The 25996-nt window shown below is 45.5% G+C and overlaps 1 protein-coding gene across 4 annotated transcripts in view; it reads right to left on the reverse strand.

Moving 5' to 3' along the window:
* ARHGEF28 (Rho guanine nucleotide exchange factor 28) overlaps nucleotides 1–25996 on the reverse strand; it is a 1591074-nt gene that overhangs the window by 789705 nt on the left and 775373 nt on the right. For all 4 annotated transcript variants that reach the window (XM_069627491.1, XM_069627492.1, XM_069627490.1 and 1 more), the window contains exon 6: nucleotides 10079–10262. In XM_069627491.1, the coding sequence (XP_069483592.1) occupies nucleotides 10079–10262 (184 nt within the window). The remainder of the gene's footprint in view (nucleotides 1–10078; nucleotides 10263–25996) is intronic.

Genomic DNA, 25996 nt, shown 5'->3' on the forward strand with positions numbered 1-25996 from the left:
TCATTTATTTTAAAATTTGTTTATTGGCATTTGTTATGTAGTACAACCACAGGGCAGTTACCTCAGCTGCCATTAGAGGATGAATTGCATTGCATCTCAAAACAAAAATAATAACAACTTGACATTAGAACTTTAACTATCTCCAATTTCGTTTCCTGAGAAGCCGGTGCCAAATGGGGGTGTAAAGGGGGGCTAATCCCTTCGGGGGAGGTGGGATCTTCCGGTCGGGGCTACGAGCAGTCATGAGTGGACTGCTTCCGGGGCTCCAGTTTAGTCTATGGATCTTCTTATAGTGGGTTCGTGCCGGCTCATGGGGGCTTATCATCAGAGGGGTAGAACAAGGGGTCTGTGAGTCCTTTCCAGGCATCCAAGGTCATGCTCGAGGCTTCTGCGGATCTGGCCACACTTTCCTCCCAGGCTTTTGTTTCTGCTAGCACCCAGCGTTTCAGTTCTTTGTGCCAGATTTTCTGTTGAGGCCCCGATGGTTTCTTCCAGGACATCGCGATTGTCCTCTTAGCCAGGATGCACATGATATCCATTAATTTGGCGAGGTGCTTTAGCTTTGCTGGTCTGGGATGTGTGCCCAGTAGGCATACCGCCGGAGACCATTCGTATCTGGTCAGCCCCAGTTTCTCACTAGTTTGTTGTATGAAGAACCACAGAGACTGTGTCTTGGCACATTGCCAGAATGCGTGAAGCAGATCTGCATTGTCCATTTCGCACCATGTGCATTTGGAATTTTGAGACTTGTGAAGTTTGGCCAGTCTGGATGGGGTTAAGTATGTCCGGTGCAAGAGGTTCAGTTGTATTTGTCTAAATCTATGGTTCCTGGACACTGTTTTAGGATATGTCAGGGCCCTCTCCCATTCGCCATCTGTTAATTCTCGGCCTATGTCTGCTTCCCAGCTGGATTTTAGGCCAGCGCTGCGTGGATTGGGGTGTCGCTTAGGTGGCTATAGATCTGAGACACCGGTCTACCTCCCTCACCCAATTCGTATAGTAGTGTGATCAGGGGGTTTGAATTTGGTTCCTCTGGCCATGTCGGCCAGTTGGTTCTTGCCGTGAATCTTAACTTTTGGTACCACAGAAACTGGCCTGTGTGGATATCATTTTCTTCTTGGAGAGTTTTGAATTCTTTGAACTCCCCCTCTGTGTACAGGTCCCCCCATGTGTATATCCCTTTTTGTTCCCAGTGTCTGAGGTGCTGTAAGTCCTCGGGGGATTTGCATAGGTCCGAGATCAGCGGTATGTTCGGGGAGTATTGATGTTTGGCATGGGCAAGAGATTCAGTCCTACTCCAGACTCTGCGGCCAAGGGTGACCAACATGGGTGCTTTTGCTATCAGGTGGGTGGGGGCCCAGGGAAGTTCTTTCATATACAACGGGGAGATCAGTGGCTGCAGGAATGGCGTTTCCGATGTGGCATCGTCAGCCAGCCACTTGGTGATAAAGCCAAGCTGTGCTGCTAGATAGTATTTTTCAAAGTTCGGGAGTTGGATTCCCCCCTGGGTGTACGGTAATGACAAAGTAGTAAGTGCTATCTTACGTCTTCCCTTCCCCCACAGGAAGTCTCTCAGCATCCTTTCCATTAGGCGAAAAAAGGGGGCTTTGATATAGAAGTGTACGTTTTGGAACCCATACAAGAATCTGGGGAGGACGATCATTTTAATTATGGAGGCCCTGCCCATCATGGATAGGGGGAGTTTCGCCCAGAAGGCCATAGATTTCCTTAAGGCAGGAAGAGCAGCCTTAGTGTTATGTTCATGCATTTGTTCCGGGGAGTGCATTATGTGTATCCCTAAGTATTTGAACGAGGTGTGCTCCCATTTTATTCCCATCAGGGGTAGTTGCGAAGTCACCTTTCTCTTAAGATCTGCCAGGGGGAAAAGACAGGATTTTGCCCGGCTGAATTTTATACCAGAAAACTTCGCAAAGTTGTCTAGGACGTCTAACATCGTGGGCACATTGTTGTATGGGTCCCTGACAAAAAATAAGACATCATCCGCATAGAGGGAAATAATGTGGTCCGAGTTGCCCAGTCGGATTCCAGCATCGAAAAATTGTTTTCGGAAGTAGATAGCGATGGGTTCTAGTCCCAGCACATAAAGCATAGGGGAGAGAGGACAACCCTGTCTGGTTCCCCTGCATATGTTCCAGACCTCCGATATGTATTTCCCGGTTTTTACCCTGGCTCTAGGCTTTGTGTATAATATCTTGATCCACCTAATGAACCCCGGGCCGAAGCCAAACCCTTCCAAAACTGGTATTAGCCATTCCCAAAAAATCGAGTCAAACGCCTTGATGGCGTCAAGGGACAACAGGGCGTACTGTTCTGTGCAATCTTCGGTTTGGGCAATAACGTGTTGGACTCTGCGCAAATTCATGGTAGTATTTCAGGCTGGTATAAAGCCGCACTGATCTTCATGTACCACGTCCCCTATGATTCTGGCTAATCTGCTTGCTAACACTGTGGTCAGGATTTTCACGTCGCAGTTAAGGATTGCTATCGGACGGTAAGAGTCGCATCTATCAGGGGGCTTATCAGGCTTAATGATCGGGATCAGGAGGGTCTCCCTCATGCTGTCGGGTAGAATCCCTATTTCATGTGCTTCCCGAAAGACCTCATGTAGGAGGGGCGTTAGGGTGGACTTGTACGCCTTGTAGAACTCAGTGGGCAGGCCGTCGCTCCCAGGAGTCTTACGGTTGGCTAGTGATCTAATTGCCTCAGAGATATCCTCAGGTGTAATGTCTGCATCTAGGGCCTCAGAGTGTTCCGGGGGTATCCTGGGGAGTCCTATCTCTTCCAGCGTATCCATGATTTGTTCTAAGGGAACCTGATCGTTATGAGAGTAAAGGTGTTCATAAAAGCCTTTAAAGGTTTCGTTTATGGCTTGCTGTGTCTGTGCTATCCCTCCGTCGTCGGTCTGTACCCCCGTGATTGTGTGCCTGGGGTGCTCTTTCTTGCAGAGCCAAGCTAACATTCTACCAGGTTTATCTGCCTCGGTATGTATCCTGTCGGTTTTGGTGGCATAGTCAAATTTGGCGAGCCTATCCCATGCTAAAGCAGTGTCATTTCTAAGTTCTTTGAGGTTGGCCTCTCTTCGCTCTGTGGCCACCGGGGCACTTTCCAGTTGTTCAATCTGCTGCTCCCAATGACTAAGCTCACCCTTAAGTTGTTTCCTAATGCCCCCTGCCCTTGCTATGGTTTCTCCCCTTGTCACTACTTTTAGGGCGTCCCACACCGTGCTTAATTGGTCCACCCTTCCGGTGTTTCTTTCAATGAAGCTCTCTATAAATTCGTGTAGATCTTCCCTGAATACTAGGTCATCAAGGGCGTCTATCGGCATTCTCCACATTGGAATGGGAGGCTTAGGGCCCGTGTGATTCCAATCCACCAGGAGTGGCGAGTGGTCGGAAATGGTTCTGCCCAGGTATTGGGCCTCTACTATTTGAGACAAATGTTCATTGCTTATGAAGACATAGTCTAGTCGCGTATGGAGACCGTGTGGGGAGGAGAAATATGAGTAACCCCGGGCGCTAGGATGGCACTCTCTCCAGGTGTCTGCTAGGTGTAACCTATGCGTTAATAGGGAGAGGGCAGTTGTAGCCGCTGAGGGCCCCTTTGGGTGCGGGAGGGACCTGTCAAGTTTCGCATTGTGGACACAGTTGAAGTCTCCCCCCCAGAAAAGGATTCCATGCCTGTATGGTGCAATCCTGGCGTACATGGAATTTAGGTGGGTTGGGATGTTGGTATTAGGGAGGTAAGAGTTCACTATGCAAATCTCCATTTGTTCTAGTCTGCCCCATAGTATTACGAACCTTCCCTCTGGGTCTGCTTCCGACTTAATTAATTGGAAAGGGAGTTGTGGGTGAATCCAGGTATATACTCCTCTTGCATATTTGGAGTACGAAGTTCCAACCCCTTGACCTCCCCAGTGTTCTCTCAACCTCGTCAGGGATTCCGTCGTACAGTGTGTCTCTTGCAGTAGCGCTATCTGCACTTTCTTTCTGGTCAAATAGGATTTGATTCTATTTCGGCGTAGGTAAGAGCCCAGGCCCCTCACATTCCAGGTCAATATCTTTATGGTTGCATTAGACGTCATGTCAGGGCAGTTGAGTTACACTTACGGTTGTCTGGCCCCTGCCGACCTCCTTTTATCATTTTTTCGCCATGTCCCGGCCGCCTCTGCGCCTGGCTCCCTATCCCGGCTTCAATCTTTTCGCTGGTTGGAGATTTTTGAACTTGTGGAACTCCCATCATGTTAAATGGGGAAAAACTAAACAAAACTTTTCAAACTGTCCCTAGCAGTTGCTTTTAACTTGCAGCGCTCAGGGGTTCCTGAGCCTTCCAGGCCACTCCTGGCCTTCCGGATCAGGTTGTGTGTGAGCAAAGTGCTTACACCTTTCTTGGTGGGGTGGGTTGCTTGTCTGCCGCTCGTGTGTTTTTCCGAGCTCTCGTCCGATGTTGCGTACTTTACAGCGGGACTATCGTGTTGATACAATTGTCTGCAGTTCGTTTTCCGTTCGTTTTATTGCCTGTACTTTCATTTTTGGGGGGGACTATCCTTTGCCTGCTTCCGCCGGGGGGTGAACGGTCATCTTTGATCTGGGTGCAGTGATTTTTCCTTGTCGTCCGCAAGGTTATTATGCTCGAGCCACAGGTTGGCGGCGGCCGGGGTCTCCAGGAACGTCGCTTTTCCGTTATATAAAATCTTGAGACGTGACGGATATAGCAGCATGTATTTCAAGTTGAGCTTTCTCAGCCGAGCTTTTATTGGAATGTAGGAGTTCCTAGCCTGTTGCACTGCCGGGGTGTAGTCGGGGTATATAACTATTGTTGAGTCTTTTCTTTTTATCTCTCCGCCCTCTCTGGAGAACCGAAGTATGGTTTCGCGATCTCTGAAGTTTAAGATCTTAGCTATGATTGGCCGGGGATGGGATCCGGGCGGGGGACGCCTCTGGAGAGACCTGTGGGCCCTTTCAACAGAGAACCCCTGGGAGAGGTTTCCCGCTCCTATCTCTTGTTGCAGGAGCGTCTCAATGAAGGTCGTCGGGTCTGGGCCTTCTAGATCCTCGGGAACCCCCAGTATACGGATGTTGTTACGGCGCGCACGACCTTCAGCATCCTCAGAGCGGGCCTCCAATCTTGTCACCTTTTGTTCCAACTCTCTAACCGTCTTCTTTAGATCTCGGGTGACTTCAACATTTTCATGCAGGGTGGTCTCAGCCACCGTGACTCGTTCCGTTAGGTTGCGGGCATCCTGGCGCATGAGTTGTATATCTGACTTCACCTCTTCCAGTCGTCCCTCGAGTGATGTGCGAAGGGCAGCTATTGCTTGGAGGACCTGCGTGTGTTTAAGGTCCTCTTCCTGTTGAGGCGGATTTTCGGGGGACTCTTGATCTTGTTGTGTTGATTGTCTTTGAGATCTGATTGTTGTGAAGGAGTCCATCGTGACTAGTTTCGGTTTGGCCTTGAGGGGAGACATCTCTTGCCCTGGAGGCTGTAAATGCAGTCTCGTGCGGAGTGCAGGTCGGGCTCCGGCCTCTGTTTGCTGGTTTTCGTAGGGACGCAACCCCGGCTCTTCCGCTGTCTCGAGTAGGTCGCGTTTCCGAGACCAGTTTACAGGAGCTTGTGGACGTGGGTTTTGGAAGTCCTCGGGCTTGCAGACGCAGTGGTGCAGATCTGTCTGAGACCACAGTCTGTATTCGGGTGAGTTCCGATTCCTGGGTCGTCTGCGGCGGGGAGATGTTGTCTCGCCTCCTATGAACAGGGCAGCTTGGGGACTCCGGTCCCTATAATGTTCACCCTACTTCTCTGGGCTTTAGTGCTGTGAATGGATTCCCGCCCAGTCGGAGGCCCGCCCGGTCTCACCTTCTTGCGGGTGGGTCGGCGCCCGGGTTCGATTCCGAGTCCCTCGATCCTGAGTCTTCAATGGGAGATTTTTGGGGGTGGTTTGCTTATTTCTGGATCAGGGGCGGCAGGGGCCCTACTGGGCTAGACCAGGCCCCCTCGCAGGAGTTAATTCAGGGCCTCAGGGACGGGCGTTCAGTTCACCCTTGAGCCGCTGGGGAATCAAGGCAAGATCGGACGCTAGAGGGGGGCCCAGTCCCGCTTTCGGCGTAGTTCAAGGGCCCTCCGCCTGCGGTTGCGCTCCCCGCGCCTTCGCCCAGTCGGAGGTCCGCCCGGTCTCACCTTCTTGCGGGTGGGTCGGCGGCTCGGGCTCGATTCCGAGACCCACGATCCTGGGTCTTCGATGGGAGATCCTTCTTCCGGGTCGCGCCCACGCACCCGCTCCTTCGATCTCTGTCCTCCGCGGCTGCGGGGGACCTCAATGCCAGGTGGCGCAGGCAGCAAGCTCCTCCGTCTTGGCTCCCTCAGCCGCTGCGGTCCGCCGGATTGCCTGGGCGGGCGAGTCCGGGTCAGTGACACTCCGCAGTGGGCGCCGCCATCTTGAAGGCGCAGGGGGCTCCGCGTCAGGCTTCCCGTTCTCCGGCGTATGCTCACCGATTCCACCTGAGCTTGCTGTCGAGTGCGGGCAATCGGTTCCCCTGCGGGATTTTAGTATTTATATAGCGTTACGGACATGGGTTAAGCGAAAGCAGTTCGTTTAACTCAGGATCACGGACGGAGCTCCGTGGAAGTCTGTCCTCACGGCATGCGTGCTGGCCACGCCCCTACATTACGACTCTCATGATCCCTCATCATTGACTAGGCTTTCTAGGGCTCATGGGCGTTGTAGACTAAAATATCTGGAGAATCAAATGGTACAGATCCTAGTCTGTCTGAATACCAACATCTTTCTATGCTGCCCTTTGAACACTGTTGTGCATATGACTAGATGTCCGATGGTCACAGCGTGTGATGTGGGAAATGGGACAACTAGTACAGGACTCCCTATGAAATCCAGAGATTTTTGCATTCATGACTGAATGTAGGACATACAACGGTGCACTATGCCATGGTCATGTACCCCTATGGTAAGTGTGCACCCCACTCAGTTTCTGCTTCGCTTGTCTCCCCACATATAAATTATTTCAGGAAATGCAATTGGTATGAGCCAGCCAAGTTCAGAAGATCCAGGTCCGGTATGAAGGTGATTAAAGGCGAGCTACAAGGACTCCAGAAGATCAACATCAGAAAAAATATCGGACCATGCCAATCACTCATTTCACTCACTGAAAATAAAACATGTTGCCAAGCCAGAGAGGGTAGGTTTCAGGTCCATTTTTTAAATCAGATTTAAAAAACGTATTGCCTGTGCATATACCCGCACCACGAGAAGTGAAAAACATGCATATTGCAATTGGAAGTTTTGCAGAACGCGTGTGCACATATTGGTGAGCCATGAACATTTAACAGGCAACAAAACATGATAGAAGGAGTGACACGACACATTGTAATTGGGATTGACAATTCTTCCTACATTTAAATTTTAATAAAAGTAAAGGATCGATTCTTCCATTCTGAAAGCATTTTCTAAGCACGTTGGTCTAAAACAAGAGTCATCTTTAAGCGCAATTTTAAAGGAAGGGGTCATGAATATATTCAGATCACTCAAGGTTCCTAGCGTCTTCCAACTTCCCACAGCTCATTATTTCCTTGTCGACCAGCAAACAGTTGAGTTTTCACTAATGCGTCCGGCCTAAAGACTTGCATACAAAGGATTAGGATAAAGTGAGAGATGTGTACACGAAGACAATTTCAAGCATGTCATTTCCCTGAACAGGAAAGTGCCTTTGTCATCAGTTTCCTCAGGGAGTAGAAACTAATGTTAGATGAGAGACAGTAGGGCAAAGAAAAACACCCATAACTAGTGATGGGTGGCGGGGGGGCGAAGGGGGTAGGGTGGAACGGGGGATAAAGCTTTTCACAACTCCCACAATTCAACATGCCTCCTGCCATTCCTGCCTGCTATTAATTCATTTCTAGGTTTATTGCAGCTGGTTTAAGCTTCTTTCTCACTTTCCTTCCAGATGAAGCTCGGGTATTCTTCCATCCCTCTCTAGTCCCCTGGTGAAGAAGTTTTCATGAGGAAAGTTGAGAAAGGTTCTCTATGGGCTGTAATTTATTGTTTCTGCAAAGACATTTGGAATTCACTCTTGTCATTAAACTGAATTTGCAGTACATGGGCTCTATTCATAAAGGTTTGCACTGGAACAAACCAGAAGATGCCCTGAGCACCAGATATGCAACCTCATACCAATGCCTACAATAAGGGCAAATCTAGGGCTCCCAGGAGCATCTCTGAGATAATCTTTATGAATCGAAACTGTCCCCGTGCATCTCAAAGATGCTCCAGTCAGATCTAGATTTGCTCCAGAGTTCAGCTTTGTGAAAAAGGTATAAGATTGAAGGAGCTCATCTGCGATGATCAGTGCATCTCCTGATTAGTTTCAGTGAAATTCTTTGTGAATCGGGCCCTATGTTTTCAACAATGATCATCTCTGCTAAGGCAAAGACCCTTCCCTTGTCATGGTTGTTAGTGTTGTTAGATATACGATGTAAGAACCCAGCATCCCAAAAGGCACTTCTGCAAGTAAGATATTTCCGGGTAGTGAGGTTATTTTTCGACCAAAAACAGCTAAAATCTTTCTTCCTTGTTTTTTGCCTTTTATACCACCAAAATGTAGATGGTGAGTGGTGAGTCGGGGTAAGCATTATTGGTGGTGATGGTGTAGCGAGTGGGGAGATGTAGAAGAGGTGCTGCGGGGAGTCTCCCCCGTACTGTGTGGTAACAATTTAAAGCAAAAAAACAAGCAAAATAAAAGTGAGTAGTTTTCTTTTAAGCAATAGACATACATCTTATGTCACTGTATCTAAAGCATGAGATTATGTTCACTGGATTTCTATCTTGATATGTCTTTTTCATTCCCAAGATGGATCAAGCTCTCTATTATGCACTTTTACTGATGAAGAACATGAGTATTGTATTCTGCAGACTCTCTGGACCATGCATTTTTCTTTGCTGGATCCACAAATACCTGCCCGATCAGATCAAAGAGACTCGGCTGCTATTTATTACACATTTATATCACACATATTTTTTATCTACAGATTTGGTACCATCTTTTGGTAGTTGAATATCTTTTTCCAAATATTCCTTTGGATGGCCCTAAGGTCTACTAGTGTTTGGCCAAACATGAGATGAGGTTTTCCCTCCCTCAATAGGTCAGCCTGGCTGTGAATTGGCCTGAGACAGCACCTTCCCAAGGTGACCGACCTGCAGTTTTATTTGTGTGTGGCCTTTTCTAGATAGGGTTTTAAGCCAAGTTCTCAGTAATACTGATGTTTAGATACTCAAAGGCTGAGGTGCTCTCCGCTGCTACACCTCGCATTCTCGATCCAATGCAATGCATTGCTGTTACCATGTTCAAAGATAGCCCATTTGGCTCTTACCAGGAAGATGGCCCATTTTGGAAAAAGATTGCAAAGCCGGGCTTTAGGATCTTTTCCAAAATGGGCTGTCTTTCTTGTCCCCTTCACAGCCAATGGCACTTTCTTCCATAAAAGCAGGCTACAAATAAAATTCATACTGAGTTATACCAATTGTACCATTACCACATCTTATAGTTAAAAATAAAGACATGGTTTTCAATCTGTGTTAGGGGCAGGTGGAGTGAGGAAGGAAGTTAGAGGGGTTTCCACTGGAAACTAGTTGTGTGGGGGATCTCTCCTCATTAGCAAAGCACTCCCTTACCATTTGGGCATTTTTTAATGGTGGATATTTTGCATTCATGTTTTGAGTAAAACCTCAGAGGTTGATCATTTGGATATGTGTGCACTGTATGCAATGGCTAGTAGATATGTTTCAATCTTTGGTTAGGTTGATATTTGACACAGATTGCACACCTTGTGGCCATTTGAAGGAGTGTTAATATGATGGACCTTGGGTAATCCTTCAGAGCAGATTATGTACTGATGTTCTTCAACTTTGCTGCCACCAGTCCTTTATAATCTTGCGGGATGGAGGTGGGGACAAGCAGGCATGGATTGCAATATTGATGTTTACCAGTGCCTTGTCAAAGACCTAGTTACTGGTTATATCTGTCATTGACGTGTCCAATAAGCAAACACTTACTTTGAAAAGATTTCAACAAGTTTGGTGTGTCCGTTCCGTGAAGCTAAATCCAATGGTGTCGCTCCTTCTTCATTGGGCGAAGCTAATGCTAAGGTGCCACCAGGCGAAGCAACGAGGAACTTGGAAAGCTTCACCAGGCCCCATCGCATTGAGAGGTGAAGAAGAGATTCCTTGGGAATTGTTTCTTGAAAAAAAGAGAAACATGTTATTTTGATCATCCAGTTCTGTAAAATATGACAGAAAGTCAACATAATGGATTTCAAATAATAAATAATATTGTTGTTTTAGCAATAGCTCTTCACACACAATGCTCTTAAAACATAACCAGAAGATTGAAAGTTATGTTCTATTATGGCAGAGCAAGAACCACCTTTTGAAGACACAAAACGTAAATGTGCAAATGTTTATGTTTATGGTTGAGCACCTATAATGCTCCTTAGGCCCGAAGTCAAGTGGCCGCACACAAAATGCCAAACAAATACGCAAAATCAATAAAATGCAAAAAGTCACAGATACAAAGCAATAAAACACGGTCTAAATATAACAGTTTAAAACTACCAGAATAAAAACAGAGAACATTAAAATACAAAATCATTGAAAGATAAAGACCCTTTTAAAAGATAAATGAGAGGAATCCAATCTCAGGTTAATGGGTAATGTATTCCAGAGTATCAGAGCTAAAAACCTAAAGGAGAATCTTCCTGCTCGCTCAGGATTTGCTCGTGGTATCTGGAGCAGCATACCTCTACTAGATCTCAGCAGCATAGAACATTGCCTCTCCTGAATCCTATTTCTCAGGTCCATAGGACTTTTGCCATAACTACAACTACAATATATGCAAAAGTCTCAAGGGAGGGTCTGTAATTGGGTAAATAAAGGCACCCCTTCACAGACAGCCATGGAGAAGGACTGTGCCCATCACCTTCTGTGACACTGCGGTGGGACCCGAAGTCCGGCAATACCTTTTTGCAGCATCGCCTGTGGCCGAGGTGGCATGCATTGCCAGGCCAGCGTCTACACTCACAGGCACTGTGCTACTGCAGAGGATAGCGCAGCAATGACAATGCTACATGCCCTGAACAAAATGACAGGGAAATGGGACTGTAGTTGGGGATCCCCATGTGGCCAGTGACCCCAAAGACAAAGTGGCAATGTAGGGGAAGAATAGAGAGTGGACTAACCCTCCCCATCAAGCAGACCCTCACCCTTTTGAATGTTGCTACCATACACTCATCTGGAAACGGGTGGGGTCTATTGGCTGCATTTCTCGCTCATGGAGGACATCAGACCAGTTTGCTCCCTCACAGAAATAGGGGAAACTGAGACCCTGCTTCGGGCCATAGACCTAAAGAGAAAGAGTTGGGCACTGAGATTTAGGTGCAATCCTGGGGTGGCACACCCACAGGAAAACACTAGAAGAGTGCATGGCTAGTGAGCTCTGGCCTCCAGCTCCGCAAAGAAGCTCCGGGGCTTCAACCAAAAGGTTATCCCTATATCCCCACAGTGGCGTAGAAATGTATATTGCCATCATTTAGATTGGAGATTTAATTTGTATGTTTCTCTTTTGCAAACAGTCAAGCGAATTCCAGTTCTATGCACTTCAAAAGAGGAATAGGGCTTGTGTTTGGCACCGAAGTGCAGCACACGGGGAAGACTTTCAGAATGTATGGTGCACTTGGGTACCTAACCGAACATTCGAGACCTTTCAAGACACAGCAAATCACTTTAAAAGTGCAATACTGAAATGCACAAGTGCAGAGCTCAGCGAGGCCTGTGGTAGACAGGTGTGCTCTCATTGCATTCCTCCACCCCCAAACAATTACCCTCTCACGTCCTGCATAGGGGCACCCTGGAAATACTGGCTTACTACTCAATAGAATGATACCTGCATGCACACCCATACTGCATTCTGGAACCTCCATTCTGCACATTGTAACTTAGCCTGTACCACGAACTGGACCACTCTGTAACCCGGTCTTTGTGCTACCCACTGTATTTGCCGTTATGCTTCTCTCATGTGCAACCTTTCTGTAACTATGTTGTTCCTCAAGACTAATGCGCCCAGTTACCTGAGGGTTTGGCCGCGGCCGCGCTTTACAAATAAAGAAGCTAAACTAAACCCCACGCCAATCTTTAAAACGGCAGCAGCAGAGCTGAACAGGGAGATGCTATTAAAGGGCATTACATATATATCCTCCTCCAACTTCAATCAGGCCCGATTCATGGAATATTTGCCCGGTTCAAAGTGACTTTGCACTGCTGAAAAGTGACTTTGCATGCCGACTTAAACCCTGATTCATGGAACCGTGCAAAGTGTATTTTTGAAGGGCAAAGTCAGCGAATAGTCATTTTTGCAGTATAAAATGACTTTTCTTGGACTTTGCACGGCACAAATACTTTGTACGGTTCCATGAATCAGGGTTTGTGTCGGCAGTGCAAAGTCACTTTTCAGCAGTGCAAATTCACTTTTGAACTGGGAACATTTTCCATAAATCAGGCCCCAAGTGATATTTAGTTCAGCTCTCAAGTGGAGGCAAGTAACACATTGCAGACTTTGGTTTACTCTCTGTGAATGCCAAATGGAGACAGGTGACTGATAAAGAAAACACTCACGCGCAAGCTCTGAAGTTACCCTAAAAATGTATTCCACCTTTGAGATCCCTATCTCGGAGACAATCGCAAAACAAATCTGCGCCTGCCCCGGCGCCGTGCATTCTGCTAAATAAAGACATGGCTGGAAAAAACCTTTTCGATCTTTAATGATTGATTACCTTTTCTCCCCAAAAATTCACAAATGCCTAGAAGTGGTCAAAGGCGGTGGTAATGAGTGATATATATGCGCTTTTCATTTCAAAGAAAAGGTCAGTGTTGGTTTTGAGTGCAGGGCCTCCGCTGCTTTCTGACAGAGAGGGAGCTGTCCTGCCAAGCCCAAGGGAGGCACCCGAACGTGAGACGTGTTGCTGGGTCTTCGGTACATCTTTTGACCTCAGCTGCTAGTAAGGGCTCCTCCACTCTTATTTCCGGTAATATCAACAAGCCCCATGCACCTGCAGGATTTTAACTAGGTAAGAATATTTATTGGTGAACTGGTGAAATACCCTCCAATGCCTGACCCGAGCACCGCAAGAAAAGACGCTGCCTTTTGCTTGCCCCAGATGTGCAATAATGAGTCCAGCCCTTGGTGGGAGCAACAATGCTGTGCTGAAGATGAGGCTGAGCTCAGTGTGCGGGGTACCAGTTCATAGTTCAAGTGCATGTGGGGAGAGGGGTCAATATTGGTGGCATTGCAGGATTCTGGGTTCCCAGACAAACACAATACCACAAGTCTCCACTGTTGCAGCACATATGGGAGTCCAGATGTTGTGCAAGTTACATAGGAAATCGATTAAGTGGCCCGAGTAGCCAGAAACCGACTCTGAACAAAGCCACATGCCCAACTCAAGTGAAAGTGGGAATTACAGGGGAGCTAGTACATGTTGGCCATTGGGATATGCGTGATAAATCCCATTCACTTAGCTGCAGTTTATTATTTACACACATCGAACTGCGCCACCATCACTCTGTACCATCTTTGTAGAATTTGTCTCCCTGCAAGACTCAGAGAAACTGCAGTGTCCTAGTCAGAGGAAACACCTGAAGTACATGCCCCCAGACTGGAGGCAATATCTCACTGTCTCTGGCCTCATGTATAGGAGGACCGGAAAATATGCATCACTGCTTCCGCTAGGAATCAGACTGTGCAGGTGGCCTTGTGAAAGGCTCGAGGGTGTGGGAGACTCAACAGCGAGAGTCTTCGGAGAGGAAGGTGTGCGCCTCCCAGGCCATGCTAAGGGTTCCCCTATTGAACTGGTCAAGTGTGCCCACTGCCTATACTAGCTGCGTGCAAGGTTCCAGGGAGGCTGTAACTCCTTGCGAGACCAGGCGTTTGCAATCATTGCATCTGAATTAGGCTCTGATTCACCTTGACAAGGGATCAGGATTAAGGATACAAACATATCAGAAGCTTGGCAGCAACTAGCACTCTGATAGCTAGCGGATCTGCAAGTACCATACACAGACTATTTACACTATTTGCACACAAGTCAATCAAGTTCAATCAAGTTCTAGGCCTCAACAAGGAACACAGTCTGCTCTCCTCAATGTAAGAAGCACTATCCTGTCAGCATTTTTGGATGAATGTTCACACTTTGGCATGGCGGTATAGCTACGTTTGCAGTCCTCCAAATGAGTATGGGGAGTATACTATGCACTATTAATGCTCAAAAGCGTGAGAGCGTGCATACATTCATATGATATACACTAGTTATGTGGTCGCCTAAACTTGCCATGGACTCTAGCCCTGGCTCTTTTACAAAGCCCTGCAAAGAGAACCCAGGGATAGAGAAGGGATATAAGAAAGGTGATGAATTTCAATACTGAGGCTTCCTTTGTTCCTCTGCACTACAGGGACAAGCATGCATCAGAAGAACTCTTGTAAGAATAGAAGAAAGGGAGACATTGCTCTCCTACTGCAGAGAGTGGGAGGAAGCCCAAAGAATGAGAGCAGGTGGGGAGAACTTATTTGCTGGGTTCAAAGGAAGAAAATGTAAACATTACCAGTGATCTCTAATGTAGCAATTACGTCTGGACAGTCAATAAAGAAAAATAGTGCACCTCACTATTGCGGTGTCGCAGCATTATCTCTCACTTTGACAATAGCAGCAAAGAACCACATTGCCCTTGAGGCATAGAGTTATAAGTATTTTGACTGAGTACATATGTGCATTCTAAGACACCTATGCACAATTCATTTCCTCGACCCCCAATCTCATCCCTCTAGCTGGTACTCTTTCCTAAACAGGAGATTTGAAGGTAAGGACCATAGAAGAGATAGACCTTCAGCTCAGCTTAAAGGGCAACAATAATTTGTCAGGCTTTTATCATATGAGATCAAATGTACCAGAGGTTATGTCAAATTAACGTGAATCTACTGTTCCCTCAGAGCCAACACCTAGGTTTCGGGTGTTACATGTGGAAGGCCCCACTGTGGTGTGAATTATTCTGCTGAGGAATGGTTGGCCTTTCTTAGATGTAGTAGTATATTAAATGGGGAGCAGGTGGTTCTTCTGCCAATGAAAACAGGACAACTCAAGGCTACTATCCAGGGAGTTGTACTGGGGCATGATGATTAAGGAAACAGACATCGTTTGTTAAGAGGTACTGTTACCTGTAGTGTTACTGTAGTTTTGTTAAGAGGTAGTGTTACTTTGAAGCACTTCACTTGTGTATAAGCGCTATACAAATAAACAATTACAATTACTGAGTAACATCTTGTACATTTCAGACAAGAATATTTCTTTATGGACCTAACTTCTTGCATCCAAAGGGCACCAGCAAACTACCAGAGACTAGTTGGCAACTCCACAAGGCCAAACTGGGAACCTCAGGTTTAAAAAAAAAAAAGAACTCAGGGTGCACAACTATATTTATTTTACCAAGTATAGTGCAGGTCTGTCAAATGGTGCTGAAGTTATTAACATCTTAAATGTCCCGGTCCTACGGAAACACAAACATAACCATAACTACAGAGTCGCTGGTGTCGACTCTCTAATATAATGTTATTCTTTATTGTAATTAGATTTCTTCTGAAAAGACACTGCTGGGAATATCTTGCAGGGGAAAGAATATTGTATTTTTAAATTTTTTCGCATTCGATATAATGCCATGTGCCCCTTACAACATGAGTGATAGATGAAATGGAGAAAGCAGACTAGTATATTCATTTATTTTATTTTATTTATTTGGATTTATAAAGCGCCCAGCGGCCCGGAGGCATCATGGCGCTGTTACAGGATATTCACTTGGTGCTTGTTATACAGGGTATACACTTGGTGCAGGTTATACATTGTTGCGGGAGCAGATATAGACGGTAGATGACAATGTAAAGAGGAGTTACAGGTTTCAGAGGGAAAGTGTTATAGACAATGTTTGACAAGGAGGTCTAGTTGAACAACTTTATTTTTAGAGCTTTCCTAAAGGTTGTCAGGGATTTTCCTTTGTTAGACTGAGTGGGAGTGAGTTCCAGGCTTTGGGGGCTAGGACCTCAAAGCTAGAGCCACCTGCTTTTGCTCTGTTGAATGCAAGGACTGAGAGTTGGTGTGAGTATTGGTCACGTTTCAGTCTGTGGGCTGGTGATTGGTGTATTCTTTCCACTAGGTATGCTGGGGCAGACTGGGCGATCCATCTGTGTGTGATAGTGAGGGCTTTGAATGTTATACGTTCTTTGACCGGGAGCCAATGGGCATCTTTCCGTGCCTGGGAAATGTGCTCTCTCTTGGGTATACTGAGTGCAGCTCTGAGGGCACTGTTTTGTGCGATTTGTAATCTGTTGATTATTGGAGGTGCCTAGGAGTAGAATGGTGCAGTAGTCTAGTTTTGCACCAGTTGTGGCCCTTGCAATGTTGAGGCAATTTTTATGGGATAGGTATATTGTCTCACAGCGTTTATGATTTTTGATGTGAGTGCTGCCGCAGATGAGATGGCGCTGACTTGCCTGTCCATTGATAGGGTGGAGTCCAGATAGACTCCGAGTGTTTTGACTGTGTCTGAAGTTTTAATGATGGTGTACTCGATGCTGAAGGAACTATAGTTGTTGTCTAGTTTATTTACTAGCAACATTTCCTTTTTTTCCCCATTTAGGCATAGACCATTTGCTGCAAACAAAACCATCCTGTGAAGTATGATTATTTGTGATTATGCTATAGTAAAATTGGTTGGTATGGAAAGCACACAGTAATGCTGACTATTAATGAGAATGTGTAAGTGAACACTCAAGTTATGCATATATGATGTACATTATACAGATTGTTAACGATTAGCCTAAGTCGATTCACACCTGGGGAATAGCGCTCACCCAATCAGGTGGCTGGAACAGCCGGCGAGAATACACAATCCCTGCCAGCTGTCCTAGCCACCCGAGGCCCTTCTTTGGGTGGCGCTTTTTTCCCCTTTATTTTCTAATGTGGGAGGCAACAGGGAGCATCCCCCTGTTTCCTCCCCACCACCCCCAAATCACCCAATTCCCATTCCCAACCCCCACTTACCAGCGGGACCCTGATCTCCTGCCATCTGGCAGCCGCCATTGAAATAGAAAAGGCCTTTTCAGATTACAGCGGCCCTTTTGGATCATGTTTTCCATGGCTGCCGTCATCCATAAAGGGACCTAGTGCCTTTTCAAGTACAATGAGCGCGGCCATTTTTTTTTCTCCCTTGGGAGATGGGCTTGTACTGAGGTAATCTCATGTCAGAAGAAAAATAAAAGAAAACTATTTGCACCCCAGTAAATACCGGGGTGCAAAACGCTTTCACGCCACGCCCGGGATCACATTAGGAGCCTCAATTCTTGAATCTATATAGCTCTGTATTGTGGTGGCCATTTACTGTTCCTTTTCTTATGCAATTTTCCAAGTGTGGCCATTTCTGTGCAGTGCATTGTATCCCTGGTAGTGTGATGGTTTTGACAACTGTCTTTATGTTCTGCAATGTTATATTTAGGAGGGACAGTGCATAGACTCTGCAGGCAGCCCCCTTCTCCTCCAAATCTGGTGGGAATTTGGCAGTGCCTACTGTTGCAGGCTATATCTGCTATAAACGACTGTATATTATATTATATTTTATTATTAATTTTCAGAACCGATGCTCCCTAGGTCCTGGGAGTGAAAGACAGTGTTGGCATTCTGTTTCATTCATCTAAAAGTCGTCTGTTAGAGCCAGGTTGGCAATAAGAATTGACATAGTTGTCATGATTTCTACAGTACCATTGACCTTAAGTTGTGGCATAAAAACCTCAACAACCATTTACAAAGCACAGTAGCTGTTTGATGTATATATCGTTTGACACAGAATGTATCCATTGCTGCAATATGATAGCCTCTGCCAGAGGCTGTTGCAAGCTCTTTCATCTTCCAGTCTGCTGCAGCTTTATTCGAATATTTCATTGATTTTATTTTTTTAACTTTCCCACAAATATATGCAGAGGAGACGCCCTCGACCCCCCCCCAAAACCCCTACAGTAGTTATTCACCTAAACCCACCTCCCACATATATTTGCAGCAGAAGTTGTTTAAAAGAATTTGATTAAATCGGATTCAACCATTTGTTCCACGACAAAGCCTCCTGTTACCCTTCTTGGCCATTAACATCAATGACTCCTGCTCATAAAACTTCCTATTTCACAAAAGGTTTTTACTGAGGGTACTGTAGGGAACTCATGGTGGCAACAGTAGAGACAGATACAAGTGATCACAGTTCAAGGGTGTTCATTAAACTGTATAGGTAGGTTGGAAAAACGCCTAATCTAAACCTAAATCTAAGATGTGAGCAGGCTATGACCATCAAATAATAATTAGGCAGTCCTAGTGGCATCTCGTCAAATAAAAAGGGTCTATACTAAAAAACCTATTGTCAATCCTTGCAACTAAATAAAAAAAGAGTGTGGGATAGGGTTCATAAGAAAGAAAGAAGTGTTCACAAAATGATAAGTCAGGATGTGGTAGCCTGGGTTCTCCCTTCCCCACGTTTTGAGCATGGGACAAGGTGGGACTCCTGAGCACAGCACACTCTCGAGCTTTACCATCACGAGACGAACGTTCCTTTCTCAGGTATCAGGTTCTTCGATGGTTAAGTCTCTTTTATACAAAAAGTCTCTGGCCTCCGAGGATATGATTTGTTCAAATTACCCAACAAAAAGTCCCTTTCCGTATGTACGTTGGGTGATGGCTTTTCACCCCTGGATCTCCCTCTTCCGGGTTCAGACCCTTCTCGAACGTTAGCCTCCCTCTGTCAAGATCACTATTTCCTGTTCCTGCACCTGTCTTAATGTCCTTTTAGACAACCCACTGTGGACATCTCTCTGTCGGGTTCACTCTTGTCAACACAATGTTTATTGGGGCATCATGCTTCGCCCCGTTCTGCAGGCATGCCTCCTCTGGGTTCACTCTTGCCAACCACACAGTTCCTTTTTCTTTCACACTATTCGGGATTCGCTTCCCTTCGTTTTCCAATTACTCAAAGACTTCCCACTGTTCAGGGGGTTTTGCTAGAACCCTGTCTGACTACTTTGACCTTTTCCTTCCAGCTCTCCTAAGGCCTTCTGGGATCAGTAGTTTTAACAGTAGGAGAATCAACCAGAGTCTCTCGAGTGAGCACCCACGTGGTGCCCGACCCCTCTTCTGCTGTTTTCCCCTGAGACGTTAACAGTACTTTGATTTCTCTTAATTTGCCATTCGCAACATTCATTCAACACAATGTGGTTTCTTATCGGGTCTTCTTTCGACTCACCAGCTGTGATGAAATGCTTGGCTTTTCTTGTCTTTGGAGTCAAGCGTGGTACCAGGGTAGCAAACGTCTCTGCCTGTCCTGCTTATCAGTGTAGGAGGGCTCTGTGTACCGTTGACATCTGCTGCAACACACGTTGGCTATTGTTTGCGGCCTTATGATTTCTTTCACAGAGGTTTTGCGGGTCTGGCTCGGAAAGGGCAAGGTTGCTTCTCTCCTTGTCGCCCCTTCGGTTCTCACCACCTTTCTTCTGCTGTTGAACTGCCGTACTGGGATAGCCATCGCGTCGTGCGATCTGCCTTGCTTGTAGTGTGCTCTTGTGCTGCACCTTTTACCCCTTTGGGGAACGGAAGGGGCTGTCAGGTGTGTGATTCTGGTCAATTGCCTGGCTTTGCCTGACCCTTGTGTTGGGACAAGTCAGGTAAATGGCTCTGGTGTTAGTCCGTTGTCTTTCATGTCTTGAGAAAGTATTTGTGTCCTACATGGTAGGATGGGGAAAAGGTGTTATAAGAAGGAGAATACTGTGTCGCACCCATCGGTGTGCCCCTTCCACTCCCAGAGGGCCCCCATCCAGGTAATCCTCCCGCACTGGTCCACCCCCAGGAACTGGATCCAATAGCGATGGCCGTGTCCTAGACACATGGATGACAGAACAGAGGGACTAGTCAGGGAGATACCTTCAGATTTCTCACAGTACCGACTGATCTTTTCTGAAGGCATCATGTAATCGTAAGGCCCATGTGGTACTGTTCAATCTCCATTGGACTATGGATGTTGCACTTTGACAAGGACCTCATTTATAAGCTCATCATGCGGTTCAACAATTCATGAGCTGCATGTCCTGACGTTGTTCCCAGCACCACCATAGGAAGCTCACCTGAGGCTAGGGCGGAGATTCTATTCCACTTGTTCAACTCCATAGTGTATACGCATACATTTCTCCCCGACTTAGCACAAAGGCCACATTTTTCCTATTTTTAAGGGGAACAGAATTTTGGGCCAAAATTATCATTTTATTGTTTTATTGGATGCTAATAGCAAGCACTTTGCCTCCATAATTCTGGTTGAACTGGAAAATTGGGCAGTAACGCCTGCTGTCTGCCAAAGTTTCACACAGGCTCCAGACACTTAGTGGGTACTCAGCTCAACAATGGCATTTTATCATGTTTCCAACAAATCTACAGACATCTATGTTGCCACCGTTGATCTCTATGCAGCTTTTGATTGGGTCGACTAATCTCGCCTCTGGCATAAACTGGCTTCCTGGGGCTTACCCCATCGTCTGCTAAATATAATAATCCACCTTCATTCTAATTCAATGGTTGAGATCAGACTGAACCATTTGGGTGCTTTGCCAGCAGCTATACCTACCTATCGAGAACTAAGGCAGGGTTGCATTCTCACTCTCTGCCTTTTCAATCTCTATAGCTCTGATTTAGATGAAGCCTTCGACCCCTCTGGCGGTTTTCTTCCTAAAATAGCATCTCTGCATGTGCAATGGTTAGCATATGCAGAGGACTTTCTTCTGCTTGGCTACACCCCCCATGGGTCATTGGCTTTATGAAGAAGAAACAAATCTTGGCTCCCTGCCTGGATACCTATGTAAATTTCCAAGTATTACTACAGAGATATTTCTTTAAGGCTATGATTGAATATCTTATTGTGCAGTGAAATAGTGAACCTTCAAGCTCAGCCACATCTTCTAACTGAATTGTGTACATTTTGCAATAATCCAGGACAGTCTGAATCATGGAGACATTTGCCGATGCACTATACAACACTACATAACATTGCCTCCTTTATGTTAGCTCCTTTGTTCACTCAAGGAACTCTGTAGTGACCAATTGGTTTTGGTGAAGAATGTCCTCAGTGAACCTCACCCATTGCCTTTGGCTACTGCCAAATTAATTAAAATGATGTTGGACAACGCTACTTAGTTCTGACACTTGTTGCATTGTAAATCTACTTGAATGTAGCGACTGTTTCATACCAGTGTAGCCCTTACCTCATGGAAGACGCACCTACTTATGAATTAACTTGAGACAAATACCCACACAACTAACATAACTCACTTTGCGAGTAAAAGAAAACTGACCTCCTTTTCTTGGTGCCTCGAGGGATCCAGACTTCCGCTGACCCCATCCCCATCACATGTGGGGTCCCCCAAGGTTCATGCGTCTCCCCCACACTGTACAACGTATTCACGAAGCCCCTGTTTGATGATCTTGACGGTCTGGGTATTACCTACACTAATTACGGCAATGATACCCAGATCCTCATCCCGTTGACGGGAGATTACAACAAGGATTTGGCCTTGGTGAACAAGGTGTACCTCATCATCCAGGCATGGATGGCTTCCCACAGTCTATGCCTGAAAGATGACAAGACTGAACTCATCATCCTCGGATCCACCCCAAATCTAAACAAACTGAACCACAACTACACCATTATAGATGGCAATCCCATCAAGGTAGCCAAGGAACTGAAAACCCTAGGTATCTACCTGGACTCCGCCCTCTCCTTCCATAAACAGGTTAGCTCCATGGCCTCCACCACAACCTACACATGTAAACTTATAAGAGCAGCCAAACCCTTCCTGTCCACTCAGAACTGCATCACCCTAGCCAGAGCCCATGTACTATCGAAACTGGATTATTGCAACGCCCTTTACGTAGGAGCCAACAAACAGGTTACCAATAAAAATCAGCCCCTACAAAATAATGCTCTCAGAGCAGCGCTTAGCATTCCCAAGAGAGAACACATCTCTAACATCAGGAGAACCCATAACTGGCTCTCAACCACCGATAAAATTTGGCTCAAAGTAGCCTCCTTAACACACAAACGTCTCAATAATGCATCCCCCCGCTACCTAGCCAACAGAATAAGATACACCTCTAATAGGCCCACTAGAACTAGCAATGCTAACCTGCTCACAGTTCCCAGGTTCAAACGAACCAAAATGGGCAGCAACAACTTCCAGGTGAAAGCAGCCCAACATTGGAACTCCTTACCACCCTCTTTAAGGACACCGCAAACATACCCACACTTTAGACGTAATTACATTCAGTGGTTAAAGAACAATGACCAATAACTGACTTGCCTTTGTAAACTTTGTAAATATGTATAACCGTAAACTGTATTTCACTGTATCCATTGTATCTGTATTAACTTATGTATACACTGTAAATTAATGTACAGCACTGTAACTAAGCTGAGAATAACCTTGCTGCTCCTGCGCCCTCATACCTTCGGGTCTGGCGTGCAATATAAATGAATGAACAAACAAACAAACATCTGTGGCAGAGGGCGCTCTTACCTGCAACACAAGTGAAAGAAAACCGACATAGATACTACCAATTTTCCAGTATCCCATTAATTCGTTTCTGTAATGGAAAAGTAATTCCCAGCCTAATTTTTATAGATTGTAATTATGGTTTGTGACCGGCTGGCCATTCCTGGCTACACCTGAAGACCTAGTGTGGAGATCGGTTTAGGTATCCCAAATTGCATTCCTGTTTCTGCAATCCACTTCGAACTAGGACTTAACTCTCTAAGATCCCAAATACAATGCAACCTATTTTCATTCCTCCCAAGAACACACTCTGTGTAGACTTATACTCCTGCAGTAGACCTAGCAAGAGTTTCTGGCTAAATGAACATACATCTGCTTGTGACGCCCTTTTCAATGATTTTAATGTTAATTCATCGAACCTTATTCAGTGCCCTAATCAGGTTAAACACAAATTGTGGGAGTGGGATTGGATTATTACACATGAGACATTGCCTCATTTCAAACTTTACAAGTTGCTTTATGACGAAGAAAAAAACCTTGGCTCGCTGCCTGGATCCATATGTACGTTTCCAAGTACTTACTACAGAGATATTATTTTAAGGTTCCAATTGAATATCTTATTGTGTACTGAAATAGTGAACATTCACGCACAGCCACGTGTTCTAACTGATTCGTGTACATTTTGCAATAAACCAGGACATTCAGAATCATGGAGACATTTGCTCAGACACTATACAGCACTATACAACATCACCAACTTTTTCTCAGCCCCTTTTTTTCACTCAACGGACTCTATAAGGACCGATTGGTTTTGGCGAAGAATTTCCTCAGCAAACCTCACCTATTGACTTTGGCTACTTCCAAATTAATTCAAATGATATTGGACAACGCTGCTTTGCACTGACATTTGTTCCATCATAAACCTACTTGAATTTAGAGACTGTTTTATACCAGTGTAGCTTTATGGTATTAACTATTTGGGCTGTGATACACTGTAGGAAGTATAGCTTGTTAGTAGGTAGAATGCACTTTACTTGTTTCTTGAATCTCCCCGTGAAAGATTATTATGAGCTGGTTTAGATTTGATTTGATTTTAGGACTTATAGCGCGCATATCCCAAGGGGAGCGTGGAGGAACCTGCATCTGGGCGTAGATTAAACCGTAATACAGATCATAGGTCACGCAGATATAGATTATTTGCTTTAGACGGGAAGAGGGATTTATATAAACAGATATGTTTTCAGTTTTTTTCTGAAAATAGACAAAGATTCAATTTGCCGTTAGTTCAGATGGAGGCATTTCCAAGGCCAAGGGCTAACAAGGAAAAACCATCTGCCTCCCCCCAGGTTGTGGTCCTAGAAAAGCAGACCACCAAGAGACCTTGTCCCATGGATCGCAGGGATCGGTTAGGGCAGTGAATTACAATCTTAGATAACAGATAGGCTGGGGCCAAGAGATGAATACATTTAAAAACCATGCATAGGATTTTGCACAAAATCATCTGCAGTACTGGAAGCCAGTGAAGGCTTTTTCCAAACTGCGAGATTGGCTGATTTGTTGGGTAGCGCAAAGATCAGTCTCACCGCAGAATTCTGAGCAACCTGCAATCACTGCAGATGGTATCTCGGTATACCCATCAGAAGGGCATTACAAAAGTCTGGCTTAGAATTTGTCAGTGTGCCAACTGCAATATGACGGCCCTTCTCAGAAATGAGAGGAAGTAAAGGCTTGAGAAGATGAAGTTGAAAATGTACGGATTTAACAATCTGGTTAATATGTAAATTGCAGCTCATGCTGGATGCAGCCAAGATGTTTCACTGTCTGGGTAAATTTAGTTGGGATCACAAGAGTGTAAAACATTTGCTAGCTTCTTTTTCAAGCCAACGGTGATAATCTCTTTTTTAGATGGGTTCAGTTGGAGCTTGTTTTCCAGCATCCAGCTTTGTATTTTGTCTGCACATGTTAAAACTCACTCCATTGCCTCCAGTGGTTGCTTTAGCCGGACATAGATCTTGGTGTCATCAGCATATGAATGATAGTATAGATCAAAATGGGAAAAGATGTTAAGCAATGGGCGGATGTAGACATTAAACAACAGCGGAGACAGAGAAGAGCCCTAGAGCAATCCACAGGTGACATGTAATGAATCAGACAGGTATGGACCTGCTTTGACCTGCTGAAAACTGTCTGTCAAGAAAGAAGTGAACCCTTTGAGTGCATCACTGGCGATCTGTGTCAGTAGCGATAATCTTGACGTAAGAGTGTCGAAATCGACTATGTCGAAGGCTGCCGACAAGTCTTGCATGACAAGAATGCTAATGTCACTGACATCGGCAGCCTAGAGCAAGTCATCCCAGATAGCTGTTAGTGCCATCTTGGTGCCGTGGCCTGGCCTAAATCCTGACTGATATGAGTCCAGGATGTTGTGGTCTTAGAGGAAGTTCTGTAGCTGCGTGGTCACAATTGTTTCCAGAATGTATGCAGGCCACAGAAAACCAGCAATAGGGTGATAATTGGACAATATTTTGTGATCCAATGTTGGTTGTTTTCAGAAGAGGCGTGAGGTAAGATATTTTCAATTCCGACGGAACAGAGCTTTGGGTTAAGGAGGCATTTACCAGAGCCAGAATAATCCCACTGAGCGCATGTGCATGCTGTTAAGCCAAGTAGGCGGGAATAGGGTCATAGCTGAAGTGGGCAGGTTTAAGATTGCTTATCGAGTTAGCAATGCTGTCTAAGCCTACTGATAGACAGACACATTTAGGAGAGGTGGCTTGCATCTCGGAGTGTGCTCCCTCAATGATCAGATTGGATTGTGGAGCAGCAGACTGAGCATCAATATTGGTCTTAATCAAATACATTTTTCCCAGAAAGAAAGCGTTAAATTCATGAACCATTTTTTGTGATGCAGGTAGGCTAATATTAGTGCAAATGGGACTAGTAAAATATCTGATTGCCTTGAACAAACCTTTAGGTCGGTTATCAGCAAGATCGATTTGCTTTTGAAGGAATAAGGATTTTGCTGTCATCATTTCTTTCTGATATGTATTCAAGGCAAGTTTAGCTTCAAGGCGATCAGTTATGTCTCTGGTCCTGAGCCATCTTATTTCCTTCTTTTGGTAAATACCCTTAAGAATGTTCAATTCATCAACTTTCAATTAGTTATTTCTCTTACAAAGTTTCTTAAGAGTTTTGCGGGAGCGGTTATGTCACAGTTGGCTTGCAGCTGTGACATCAGATTGGTGTATAGTGCTGTACAAGTCATATCAGGTTGTGTCGCTGTGAGGTCACCTAATAATTCTTCACTGGAG

This window comes from Ambystoma mexicanum, chromosome 6p, assembly GCF_040938575.1.
Source record: "Ambystoma mexicanum isolate Mex_15411 chromosome 6p, UKY_AmexF1_1, whole genome shotgun sequence".
In the NCBI taxonomy this organism is placed as follows: domain Eukaryota; kingdom Metazoa; phylum Chordata; class Amphibia; order Caudata; family Ambystomatidae; genus Ambystoma; species Ambystoma mexicanum.